The sequence below is a fragment of the Staurois parvus genome, unplaced genomic scaffold (assembly GCF_062004578.1).
Source record: "Staurois parvus isolate SC_StPar_1 unplaced genomic scaffold, SC_StPar_1.0 ptg000145l, whole genome shotgun sequence".
NCBI classification, from domain to species: Eukaryota; Metazoa; Chordata; class Amphibia; order Anura; family Ranidae; genus Staurois; species Staurois parvus.
In genome coordinates, this window is record NW_028317941.1 from 17,940,290 (window position 1) to 17,954,188 (window position 13,899).

Genomic DNA, 13,899 nt, shown 5'->3' on the forward strand with positions numbered 1-13,899 from the left:
GGAGTGCAGAATACTGTCTATTGTACATGCCCAGCTCCTCCCCCCCAGACACCTTATACTTACCTCAATTTCGATCCAATGATGTGCACGGGAGCAGCAGCTCTCTCAACTATCTCCCTCCTTATTAACTCAGAGACAGTCACTGGTTCCGGCTGCTGTCAATCACAGCCAGTGAGGAGAGAGCAGGAGATGGGGCTGAGCTGTGCTCTGTGTGTCAGTGGACACATGGAGCTGGCTCAGGAGCAATCCTGCATGAGTGCCCCCAGAGCAAGCAGCTTGCTATGGGCATTAAGAGGTGCGTGAGCCCCAAAAATGGGAAACTGGTTTCAGCAGAGGTGCCCAAATGTTAAAAAGAAGCTCAGAAGTGGTTTCCTCATAAATTCGATAACAGATTGGTATAAAAACACTGTCAACATGTTATGTGGCACTCCCTCAGGATGCTGCATAAAACACAAGGACAAGCCGTGGACACTCAGTTCCATGGAACCAGTAACGTTTGCAATGGGGCTTCTGCTACATGTTTGCTATGGGGGCACTCAGCAGTGCGGAGGAGCCAGGAGCACCGGCAGGGGACCCGAGATGAGGAAGATCGGGGCTGCTTTGTGCAAATCAATTTACAGAGCAGGCAAGTATAACATGTTTGCTATTAAAATAAAATAAGATTTACAATCACTTTAGGTCACTTATAGTTAGAGAGAATCTGTTAGACTACAGATACAGTATAGGAGATACCATTGCTGACTTTTTTCTGAAGATGAAAGATACAGGGCTTTCTTCCTTATCCATCCTTCGGCACTTCGTAAGTTACAGACCTAGAACAAGCATGCTTCCAATGAAGTGTCTGGTTCAACCTGCATACTCGTTCCTGGTCAGTGACTAAGTAGTGAGGGAAGGATAATGATGACAGCCCTGTAATTTGTGCCTATTAAAATAAGTCAGGTGCTGCGTGCTGCAAAGCCCATATTTCTTTCCTTTAAGTTTACTTTAATTTAATTTCAGATGTCATTTAAATATTTTTTGTTCATAATTCGATTCTGAAACAGTTTCAAAGGAATTTGTAAATGGTATTAATGGGTCCTATATTTGCCAAATGTATTTTAGGTCTATTTATCCTTATGCAAGCTTTATACTTGTTTAGTGCATACATGTTCCTATCTTAATTTGCGTTAGGCTAGATTCACACTGTTGCGGGTGGAATCGCTGCTGTTCCTACACCCACAACCACCCACAGCCAAAACATGCTAATGTTCCTAATGGCACTCCAACTCATCTGCCAAAACAAGCTGCTGATTAGGACTTTGCTTTTAATTCACACTGGAATAAATACCATTGTAGGTCCAGTTCACTCCTGGTCTGTTCACTTTATTGCCAATCAAGCCCTGATGAAGGGGGCACTTGGACTCCTGAAATGTGTTGGCTGCTTCTCAAATTATACCCCTGAACTTTAATGGAATAAAGTTGTATCTGGACCTCTTAACAGTGGTGTGGTGCTTCAATTTCAACTTTTCTTACAATACACTACAAGCCAGGGAGACTGTGGAGATCCTCTGGGGTGTAGATGCCGCCTGACCAGGAACTAGATCATTTACACCAACATAATATCTTAAGATAACAAAACCAATGGAGTGCACCTGCGGGTCCAGCGCTGCCTTTCCACTTTCTTCAACTCATTCATTCTTAGTGGCACTTCCACGTATCTTAAACACCAGCATGGGTGCGGAAACCACAGAGAAACTGCATGATGAAAAACCACAATGCGACTTCACTTCTGTTCTGGTTTAAAAATGCTGCAGGAACCTTTTAGCTGCATGAAACACAGGCACAGCAGCCCATTCAAATGCCTGCGGCACACACACCCGCACCAGTGTGAACCTAGCCTAAAGCTTAAGCAGCTTAAAAGAGAAGTATAAACAAACCAAGTAAGATCCCTTTCACATGAAGAGTGTGATTGGGTCCCCCCTATCAGTTGTTCAGGCAGACCTGACCAGACCCTCCAGTCATCCCTACAGACTGGTGGGTGTAAATACTAGATTTGTGCCCATTTACACCCACCTGCCTCCAATCTGGTATGCTAAAAAAAATGGAAGGGGATCTGTCCCCCTCTATCTAGGTGGATCAGATTGGAGGGCAGTTGGATGTATATGGACAGTGGAGTCCATTTACATCAACCGGTCCATAGAGCAAAATAGGCTCTGCAGAAAATGAATGGACATGGACCTGTCATCCACCTGCTCTACTCTGATCAGCAGGGGATCGGCGGACAGATCCCTCTGCTGATCATAATAGAGTCTGCCCCATGTGAAATGGGCTTTATACTTCTGTTTTTTATCACAAGAGTACATTTACTAATGTTCTCTTGTGACCCAGAACCAGCTGATAGCAGGCTATTGCCCACTATCAGCTGATCAGCCAGAGTCATGCAAACTTTGGGAAGGACCCAGACAACTCTGTCGGGATCTACCCATCTGCCTGTCTTATAGCTAGCTCTGACTTTCAGCACACAGCACAAAAGCTAGAACCAGTCATACCTGCCCCCTCCCTGGTGTGCCACTCCAAGGACCACAGGAGGAGCAGAGTGGGTTATGTGCCTGACAGTCACCGCTCTCCACTGTGAGCAGACCCAGAGCTAAGCATTCAGCAATCATGTGATCTGTCAGCTCTCAGTCATGGTGCCGCCATGGCACACCTGCAGTGTCACACAGTTGTTGCAGGATGGAGGCGAATTTGTATATTTTTTGTATATCCCATAATTTTTCTTTAATATTACAGATGTACAGAATTTAAACTTTTTTAGAAATGGCTCCTAATATTCTCATTTCCATGGGATGCTGGAATAGCCAAACTACTCTCAGGCCTAGAACTGTGGTTGCTGGTTATTTGATGTGTCTTTCAGATGAAAGAATGTTGAAATTGTATACAATTGTAACTGCATTTGAAATACAAACATTTTCATGAATAAAAAATATTCATTTGCAAAGCATCTAAGAGCATTCATAAGAGTTTGAATATTCAAAACTAAGAATTACTCTGAGCTTCATTTTACATTATGGGAGGATACATAGAAAAGTGAAGAAAAATTTAAACTTACTTGTAACATATTTACATTGCACCTTCGTTTCTTCAAGCTATAGAACAGAATATTACTGCATTATGCCTCTACTTTGTACTACTTCACTCAGACATGCTTACAGCAGAAATCCAGGCTAAACAAAAACTCAATAAATGTGAAAAGCCTGTAAATTCTTACTTAAAGCGGTATTAAAACCAAAACCAAAAATGTCATATGCAATAAAAATACCAGTACCCAGCTTACCAATTATTAGGCGTGGTGGCTGCATTCGTTTTTCTTTTTTATGCCCCTTACACACTACAGTTGAAAGAAAAAGTATGTGAACCCCTTGGGATTACGTGGAGTTTTGCATGAATTGGGCATAAAATGTGCTCTGAACGTCATCTAAGTCACAACAATAGAAGAACACAGTCTGCTGAACATAATACTACACAAACATTAGATGTTTCCATGGTTTAATTGCACATAACATGTAAACATTCACAGTGCAGGGAGGAAAAAGTATGTGAGGCCCTAGCTTAATGACTTCTCCCAGAGCTAATTGGAGCCAGGAGTGAGCCAACCTTGACTCCAATCAGTGTGATGATATTGGATGTGTTGCTGACAGCTGTCCTGCCCTTAAAAAAACACACACCTGTTTTGGGTTTACTGGTTTCAAGAAGCACTGTCTGATGTGAACCCTGCCTCGCAGTAAAGAGCTCTCAGAAGACCTACGATCAAGAATTGTTGACTTGCATGAAGCTGGAAAGGGTTACAAAAATATCTCCAAAAGCCTTGATGTTCATGTGTCCACGTTAAGACAGACTATCTACAAATGGAGAAAGTTTAGCACTGTTGCTACTCTCCCTAGGCATGGTCGTCCTGTAAAAATGACTGCAAGAGCACAGCGCAGAATGCTGCATGAGGTAAAGAAGAATCCCAGAGTGTCAGCTAAAGACCTACAGAAATCTCTGACACATGCTAACATTTTTGTTGACACATCTACAATAAGGAAAACATTAAACAAGAATGGAGTACATGGGAGGACACCACGGAGGAAGCCATTGCTGTCCAAAAAGAATATTGCAGCACGTTTGAAGTTTGCAAAAGAGCACCTGGATGTTCCACAGCACTACTGGCAAAATATACTGTGGACAGATGAAACTAAGATTGAGTTGTTTGGGAAGAACACACAACACTATGTGTGAAGAAAAAAAAAGGTACAGCACACCAACATCAAAACCTCATCCCCACTGTAAAACATGGCGGAGGGAGCATCATGGTTTGGGGCTGCTTTGCTGCCTCAGGGCCTGGACGGATTGTTGTCATCGATGGGAAAATGAATTCCAGAGTTTATCAAGACATTTTGCAGGAAAACGCACGACCATCTGTCCGCCAACTGAAGCTCCGCAGAGGATGGGTGATGCAACAGGACAATGACCCAAAGCATACCAGTAATTCAACAAAACAATGGCTGCAACAGCACAGAATACGCCTTCTGGAGTGGCCCAGTCAGAGTCCTGACCTCAACCCAATTGAAATGCTGTGGCATGACCTTAAGAGAGCGATTCACACCAGACATCCCAAGAATATTGCTACACTGAAACAGTTTTGTGAAGAGGAGTGGTCCAAAATTACTCCAGATCATTGTGCAGGTCTGATCTGCAACTACAGGAAACGTTTGGTAGAGGTTATTGCTGCCAAAGGAGGGTCAACCAGTTATTAAGTCCAAAGGTTCACATACTTTTTCCTCCCTGCACTGTGAATGTTTACATGTTATGTGCAATTAAACCATGGAAACATCTAATGTTTGTGTAGTATTATGTTCAGCAGACTGTGTTCTTCTATTGTTGTGACTTAGATGACGTTCAGAGCACATTTTATGCCCAATTCATGCAAAACTCCACGTAATCCCAAGGGGTTCACATACTTTTTCTTGCAACTGTATAAGAAAATCGTACGAAAATTTTCGTACGAGGACAGATCGTCTGATAATAGGATCGTTAGTATACAGCTTTTGAGAGCCGATCACGGCAATTCGTACGACAAAATCCGAAGGGACAAGCGCAAATATTTTTCTCATACGACACCAAATCGTTTGATTTTTGTTTAATTAGTACCAGGGACGGACTGACCATTTGGAAACTTGGGCACTGCCCGAGGGCCCGGGGTCAGTAGGGGGCCCCATGAGATGCCCTTGGTACCTTTTTCATAGCCTTTTTTGAGTTTGGGCAAGGACACAGAGGCCCCATGATCCCCTATTGCCCGGGGGCCCCATGAGTTGTCAGTCCGCCCCTGATTAGTACAGTAGTCGGCTGAAAATACAATACAAATACAACGCAATACATGACATCACTTTCGAAATTCTTTTCTTTCATAGGAGAATTTTCGTATCTTTAGTAACCTTTTCACTTTCGATGTGAGACTAGCAGGCGAAAAAAACTGCCGATCGTACGTCCGATATTCTCGTCATGTGTACGGGGCATTAGACTTTCTTCCCTCTTTTTTCACCTGGTGATCTAGCCAGTAACATGCCTCCTGTATTAGAGTGCCACACCCTGGATGAATGAGCACAAGGGGCTCCTTTGGACAGCAGCATTGTCAATCTAAGGGGAGGGGAGTGTACTAGCAAATTTAAATACATTAACAAACTGAAGATGAACTCCAACTTAGCTGTCCATACACTGTAAAATTTTCTGTCCAATTTCTGCCCAGTTTCCTTTAGATTTACCTTCAACTATGTAGTGGAAAGGCCTGCCTAATTGGATACAATTGAAAGTGTTGTTTAGGTTTGACCTCATAATATATGGTTTTTGATAAATCTAAAGCAAAATTCTCAAGAAAATTGTATAACATATGGCCAGTTTTACTGGCTGGATCACCAGATGAAAACAGAAGAAAGAAAGGCTGAAAAAGAAAATTAAAAACGCAGAGGCGATCAAATACCACCGAAATAAATCTCTATTCGTGGGAAAAAAGGACGTAAATTTCATTTGGCTGCAGCATTGCATGACTGCGCAATTGTCAGTTAAAGTAACGCAGTGCCGTAACGCAAAAAATGGTCTGGTCCAGAAGGAGGATAAATCCTCTGGAGGGCAAGTGGTTAAATACACAGATTAGTATTAGGGCACTAATTCAAAAGGTAACAAAGGCACATACAGATTTTAAAATGGCCATAGATGAATCGAAAATCTCGGACAATATTCCTTTGATCGTTGACTTCATGGAGTCCCCACTATCCGAATACAATATCACAGCAGGGAGAATTCCTCCACCTTTCTTGTGTGAATGGGGGAATCTGTTTGTTATTGTTGGATGATCAAAGAAAAAATAATCCATCTATACACTGCTATATTGCTGCATCACATTTAAAGGAAGGCTGAGCACAGAGTTTCAAGATCAGCTCATTATAAATCATTTCAGTGCTGTGCATTAGTGTTTGTTATACTTATATACAGTCAGGTCCATAAATATTGGGACATTGACACAATTCTAACATTTCTGGCTCTATACACCACCACAATGGCATTTGGCTGAATATGAGCAGATAAAATTGCCCGAAACACTTCAGAATTCATCCTGCTGCTTTTGTCAGCAGTCACATCATCAATAAATACAAGAGAACCAGTTCCATTGGCAGCCATACATGCCCACGCCATGACACTACCACCACCATGCTTCACTGATGAGGTGGTATGCTTAGGATCATGAGCAGTTCCTTTCCTTCTCCATACTCTCTCTTCCCATCACTCTGGTACAAGTTGATCTCGGTCTCATCTGTCCATAGGATGTTGTTCCAGAACTTTGAAGGCTTTTTTAGATGTCGTCTGGGAAACTCTAATTTGGCCTTCCTGTTTTTGAGGCTCACCAATGGTTTCCATCTTGTGGTGAACCCTCTGTATTCACTCTGGTGAAGTCTTCTCTTGATTGGTGACTTTGACACACATACACCTACCTCCTAGAGAGTGTTCTTGATCTGGCCAACTGTTGTGAAAGGTGTTTTCTTCACCAGGGAAAGAATTCTTCGGTCATCCACCACAGTTGTTTTCCGTGGTCTTCCTGGTCTTTTGGTGTTGCTGAGCTCACCAATGCATTCCTTCTTTTTAAGAATGTTCCAAACAGTTGTTTTGGCCACGCCTAATGTTTTTACTATCTCTCTGATGGGTTTGTTTTGTTTTTTCAGTCTAATGATGGCTTGCCTCACTGATAGTGACAGCTCTTTGGATCTCATCTTGAGAGTTGACAGCAACAGATTCCAAATGCAAATAGCACACTTGAAATTAACTCTGGACCTTTTATCTGCTCATTGTAATTGGGATAATGAGGATAATGGGATAATGAGGGAATAACACACTCCTGGCCATGGAACAGCTGAGAAGCCATTTGTCCCATTACTTTTGGTCCCTTAAGAAGTGGGAGGCACATATGCAAACTGTTGTACTTCCTACACCGTTCACATGATTTGGATGTAAATACCCTCGAATTAAAGCTGACAGTCTGCAGTTAAAGCACATCTTGTTCGTTTCATTTCAAATCCATTGTGGTGGTGTATAGAGCCAAAAATGTTAGAATTGTGTCAATGTCCCAATATTTATGGACCTGACTGTATATAAATGGAAACAATTGAGTACTGTCCATGATACTTTTTTTTATTTGCATTAACATACAATTTTCAGGACAAGCTTTCAGGGTATGTCCCCTTCTTCAAGAACCTTGAAGAAGGGGACATACCCCGAAAGCTTGTCCTGAAAATTGTATGTTAGTGCAAATAAAAAAAAGTATCATGGACAGTACTCAATTGTTTCTGTCGCAAGTGCACTAATACGGCTACAATCACCTCAAGCAATATGTAAATGCAGAAGTCATATAAACTACATACACTGCTCCTTCTCACAAAGCATGCCTATGGGTTTCATAGCTACTGGAAACAATACCTTTCCTATGTGGTTAATATTTTTCCTTAGTAATTGTTAAAGTGGAGCTCCATCCAAAAGGGGAAGTTCTGCTTTAAAGATTGGTCCCCCGCTCCCCATTAAGGATTGGCAGCTTTGGGGAGCGAGGGGGGGAACGGGTACCCAAAATTGTACCCGCTCCCACTTCCGCTACGATCACCTAGGCAAAAACAGAAGTTGTCCTCCTACCCTTCCTCTCTGAAGTCTTGTGGGACACGTGACAGGTCCCAGAAGATGACGGGACCATTCATGAAGCGCAGTGGTACTCACGCATGCGTAGTGGGCACCCGGCTGTGAAGCCGCAAGCTATCACAGCCGGGATCCCACACTGAAGATGTCGGCCTCCTGGAATACAGGACGGCCGGTAAAACGGACTGCGGCGGGGGCAACGCGGGATCGTGGGACAGGTGAGTGGCTGTTTTTTAAAAGTCAGCAGCTACAGTTTTTGTAGCTGCTGACTTTTATTTTTTTAGAGTGAGTGGAACTCTGCTTTAGGCAGTGAAGCTGAGCGATTAACCTAAAATACAGCTGACCAATGACTAATATAAAAATCGCTATATTTAATACATATAATAGAAACAGAGAGGTATGCAGGTAAGGATGTGAAAGTCAAACGCAAAATAACTATAAACAGTAAAATATTAACCACGCTTACACTATAGTTTTCATTTTAGGACAATAAGCTACTCTTGCAGTATATCCCAGGGATAATGAAAAAGCAATCTTTTTGCCTGTCAATATATGTGACCAAAGCTATGCATCACTTTAAATAATGAGGGGGTGGAAAGACCAGCCGATGTAGGAGACTGTAATGCATAGCAAATAGCTATGCTGGAGATAGGGCCTTTACGTGTCTTCAGCTCTGTTCTATTATTTCTTTCTTCATCTCCAAGAAACTACAGATTCTACTGATACAACTGACTTTATTCTGCCCGACAACATACTGTATCAACATACATAGCTCCATTGACAACAAAAGTGTATGCTCCAAGGCCATATTTTGCATTCCTCCATCACAGCTTAGTGTTTTACTAACGTGGCGCAATTTTGCATACTGGCAGTTGGACTTCACTAGTTGCTGGGTTTGTCCCTGTTGTTGCAATGTCAGCTCCCATATTCCATTCCCAATAGTGTTCCTTAAGGCCTTTGTAAACCCAACAGGAGCCTGCTGTACCATGTACCTGTCTGAACAAATATCCTGTTTTCTTTGTATTGCTTCCTTTGTGTGAAATACTTGATAATCCTGCCAGTCACTCTTCTTTCCTATTAAAAACTGACCATACTAGGCAGGAGAGCACAGCTGGTCAGTTTTCTAGCTGTGCTGGGAACTCAGCCTGTTCTCCTCCAATGATCAGTTTTCTGCTGACATGCCTCCACCTGCACAGCCATTCACTGGGAAGGTCAGCGTAATGCTGTTTCTCCTCCCTGAGCTCCTTATGCAGCTGAGAACAGAGGGAATGTGACCACTTATAGAAAAGGAAAAATTGTATTTATAATGTTTTTTAATATGTACAGTATACACAAACGTTTTGACTTTCTTTTCTATTTTAAATTTAATAGGTTGTTTTACAAGATAAGAGCTTACATATACTTTAAAATTAGCAGCATCAAAGATACATGCTGTATAACATGATGACAAAGACAGTATTGAACTGGATGTATGTAAAAGTTTTAATTACAAATAACTTATGGTAAATCAAATACATTCATCTATTTGCTGCATAAAAACTACTTCTAAAAGCAAGGCATGCAAGAGGTACGCTGAATTGATAACTAGATTCATTAATAAAGCACATAAAATAATTCTCTTTCACAATACAATATACAACAAAATAGTTTATTAATAAAAGCTTTTATTAATAATATATAAAAATGTATCCTTAAGAATTTCCCAAATTGTACAAGTAATTCAATGTTACAAAACATATTTTTGTTGTGGAAACTGTACATAAAGCATTATAAGGTGGCATCACTTATCTGTTATATAGGCAAGGCTGCAAGACTGGCCATTAATTAAGGACAGGATTCATGTACATCATATAATAGAAGATACATACATTTTGAAGTAGGAATTTTGCTTTGATAAAATTAAGTCACTGATTCTAAATTTTCTTGCTAAATAAGTTACATTTAATAGCCCATGTTTCATTTGTACAGATGGCTAATGAAATGAAGGCACTTTTAACACCCATGTACCTAAAATGGATAAGGCAGCTAAAACACTTTTGGAAAGCAAAGCAAAGAGTGGTAATTAAAGATTTACTGCTTTTCTCAATGTCCTGAGGGCTGCCCAATTCAGTGCTGACCGCAGCTTTGTGATATAAGGCACAACCACATTGAAAAAAAATATATATTTTCATATAATCTGTACATCAGGTAAATGTCATATGCAGCACCATGATTCACTCAATATGTTCAGCAAATGTCAGTTACATGTGTGGCCAAATTCAGCTTGAAATTTCATCTCATCTTTTCGAAGTGGGAAGGTATCAATGAGTGTGAAGAGATCGGAATTGTTGATAGGCATGATGTAGCGTTCTTTGTCTACTCCATGTTTATCTAAAACCACCATCTGATATCGGTTCTCAGGAATCCGTAGCAGCAATCTACAGAAAAGGGATGAGATGTGTTAAACATTTGAAGGATTTGAGTGCAGAAAATGGCATGAAAGTCTTTGTGACTTTAACCAATACATTCTCTGGTGGAGAATAATCATATATGGGCAATGACATCAGCCAGCATCACTGATCGGTTTGTTGACATTCAGCAGCCAGCCAAGTTGCTGTCATTTAGAGTCCAGAGTGTGTCGAGAAAGTATCAACATGATTCAGGTCATCGCTCAGTGTGATTCATGTTGGATCTACATAACTGGAAGATGAGACTGACATTGACCCAGCAGAATACACCAGTGTGCAGTGTAAAAGAAGTCAACTTGCACGCCTACAGCAGTATCCTGTGTTTCTAAAAGTACAGGGTTGGAGTCTGAGGTCTGAAGTTTATGCATTGAGCCTAAGCTGAATTCTGAAAACTTTAGCATTGGGGATGATCGGAGGTTTGAAAATGTATTACATCGGGGCTGATCTGAGGTCTGAAGTTCATGTAGTGGGGATGATCTAAGGTCTGAAGTTCATGCATTGGCTACAATCTAGGGTCTGACATTATACACTGGGGCTGATCTAGTGAATGAAGTTTATGCATTGGGGCTGAGCTAAGGTTCAACATTCATACATTGGTGATGATCTGAAGAATGAAGTTTATGCACTGGTGCTTATCTAGGGTCTGAAGTTTATGCAATGGGGCTGATCTGGGATCTGAAGTTAATGCACTGGAGATGATCTAAGGTCTGAAGTTTATGCACTGGGGATGGTCTAAGGTCTGAAGTTTATGCACTGGGGATGGTCTAAGGTCTGATTGTTTAATTACTGGGGATGGTATAAGGTCTGAAGTTAATGCACAGGGGGTGATCTAAGGTCTGAAGTTTATGCACTAGGGATGGTCTAAGGTCTGGCGTTTATGCACTAGGGATGGTCTGCGGTCTGAAGTTTATGCACTGGGGGATGGTCTAATGTCTGAAGTTTATGCACTTCGGTATGGTCTAAGGTCTGAAGTTTATGCACTGGGGATGGTCTAAGGTCTTAAGTGTATGCACTGGGGATGGTAGAAGGTCTAAAGTTTATGCACTGGGGATGGTCTAAGGTCTGAAGTGTATGCACTGGGGATGGTCTAAGGTCTGAAGTGTATGCACTGGGGATGGTCTAAGGTCTGAAGTGTATGCACTGGGGATGGTCTAAGGTCTGACGTTTATGCACTGGATTTGAGCTGGGGTCTGAAGTTTATGCACTGGGGATGATCCAAGGTATGAAGTTCACGAATTTGTTACAATTTACGGTCCAAAGTTTATGCACTGGGGCTGATCTAGGGTTTGAAGTTTATGCGACGGGGCTGAGCTAAGGTTTGACGTTGATACATTGGTGATGATCTGAGGCAGTGCCGGGACAAAATCATCCAGTGCCCAGGGCAAAGATGCCAAACTGCGACCCCCATGATGTGCAAACCCAGGGAATCCTATGCTCAACAGTCACTCACTTGTCACAATCACTGCAGTTGTCACTACTCCTGTCAGCCTTGTAACAGAAGAAGGCGCCCCCATCCCTATAGTAAACCATTGTGCCCAGGGCAGCCTCCCCTCTCACCCACGCCTTGTCCCAGTCCTGATCTGAGGGATAAAGTTTATGCATTGGGGCTGATCTGAGGTCTGAAGTTCATGCAGTTGGTCTGATCTGAGATCTGAAGTTTATGAAATGGGTCTGATATGATGTCTGATGTTTACGAAATGAGGCTGATCAAAGGTCTGAAGTTTATGCACTGGGGCTGTTTCAAGGTATGAATTTATGAACTGGGGCTGATCTGGAGTCTGAAGTTTATGGACTAGTGCTGATCTTCTGAGGTTTGAAGCTTATGCATTGGATGCACTGATATGAAGTCTGAAGCGTAAAGAATTGGTTTAGGAATAATATAGTGGGTAAATTTTTTTTTTTTTTCAAACGTCATGATATCAGCTAAATAAACTATCTTGTAGGGACACTCTTACATGTATGGTGGGACTGCTCTTTGCTACAACCCTTCTGGAGAAAAGTTCAAACCATAATCACACAAGTGACTACATACGCTCTAGACCTCTCTCCCGCACAATTCTTGCTCCACCACTCCTCACTCCCTGTTAAGACGTACCGTAAATCGTTGGCCCTGTATATGGTGAATGCAGCAAAACAGTGTATCCCAGTTCATTGGCGCTCCACACATGTCCCTACTATTCGAGAACGGTTTACTAGGATCAACAAAATTGAGGAAATTGAGGAGCTGATTTCTGTGGCGCAGAATGCCCCGAGAGATTCATGAAAACATGGGGATGTTGGAGTCACTTCAAAACCACCACTACCTACCACACAACACTACATGACCAATCTAGACCCCCAGACTGAACGGTTATACATAATGATGTTTCAGAGAATGCCTAGTTCATTAAGGAGATTTTAGATTTACAATTAGATGGGTTGAAAACTTGTTGCATAACGGGCGCCTGAGTTTTTGACCCTTATCTTGCCCTATTGATTGTCCATATGCATATTATCTGCTAAACTAAATGTTGACTTTACCGGCTTGGCTCCTACATAAGAATATGATCCATTTAACCGCACTTATCTGTCCTTCCATTGCTTCTGCTCCTTCCCCCAAATTCATATTTGGAGGAGGGAGGGGGAGAAGGGAAAGGGGAGGAAGGAGGAAAGAGAAGTAAAAGAATGTTTCCCCCCCCCCTCCAACACCCCCCCCACCTCCAATTACACCACTTCACATTCCTTTCTCTACCTGTTCTATCCTCTCAGACTTATTTTTATTCTTCCTTTAGTAAATACTCACATAATCCACATTGCCTCAACAGAATATAGCAGTTACTTCCTTACAGACGTAAATACTTCCAGGTAACACACATTTTCTAATCTGGATACACAACACAGAATACACAACCTCTTCAAGGCTACCCTTACCCAACACTTTGTACCCCCTCATCATAAAAGCTTATTATTACATGGGTCAGTTCCCTTTACTATCTACATTACCTCGTCTAGTATACTCTTCATACCTGCAGATTTGTAATATACACCTGTCTTACTGCATTGTTACGCTATGATTGCATTGTAATCTACATGTCTGACCCGTCTGCGATACGGGACGCCGTTTATTATGTCTATTCTCGGACTGCGATCCGTAGTTGTATTTTCTTTGCTATGCCTTATTCTTTAATAAAATATTTTTGGAGAAAAAAATAAACTATCTTGTAATCTTGTAATTTTAGAAAACTGAACCCCTTCCCCTCACCCCGGGAAAGTACATTTTCTA

The 13,899-nt window shown here is 41.8% G+C and overlaps 1 protein-coding gene across 2 annotated transcripts in view; it reads right to left on the bottom strand.

The window, feature by feature from the left end:
• Positions 1-9,648: 9,648 nt before the first annotated feature.
• The window catches only part of SRPX (sushi repeat containing protein X-linked), a 137,867-nt gene continuing 133,616 nt past the window's right edge, over positions 9,649-13,899 (bottom strand). For both annotated transcript variants that reach the window (XM_089673910.1, XM_089673909.1), the window contains one exon: positions 9,649-10,607. In XM_089673910.1, the coding sequence (XP_089530036.1) occupies positions 10,427-10,607 (181 nt within the window). In that variant the 3' untranslated portion in view covers positions 9,649-10,426. The remainder of the gene's footprint in view (positions 10,608-13,899) is intronic.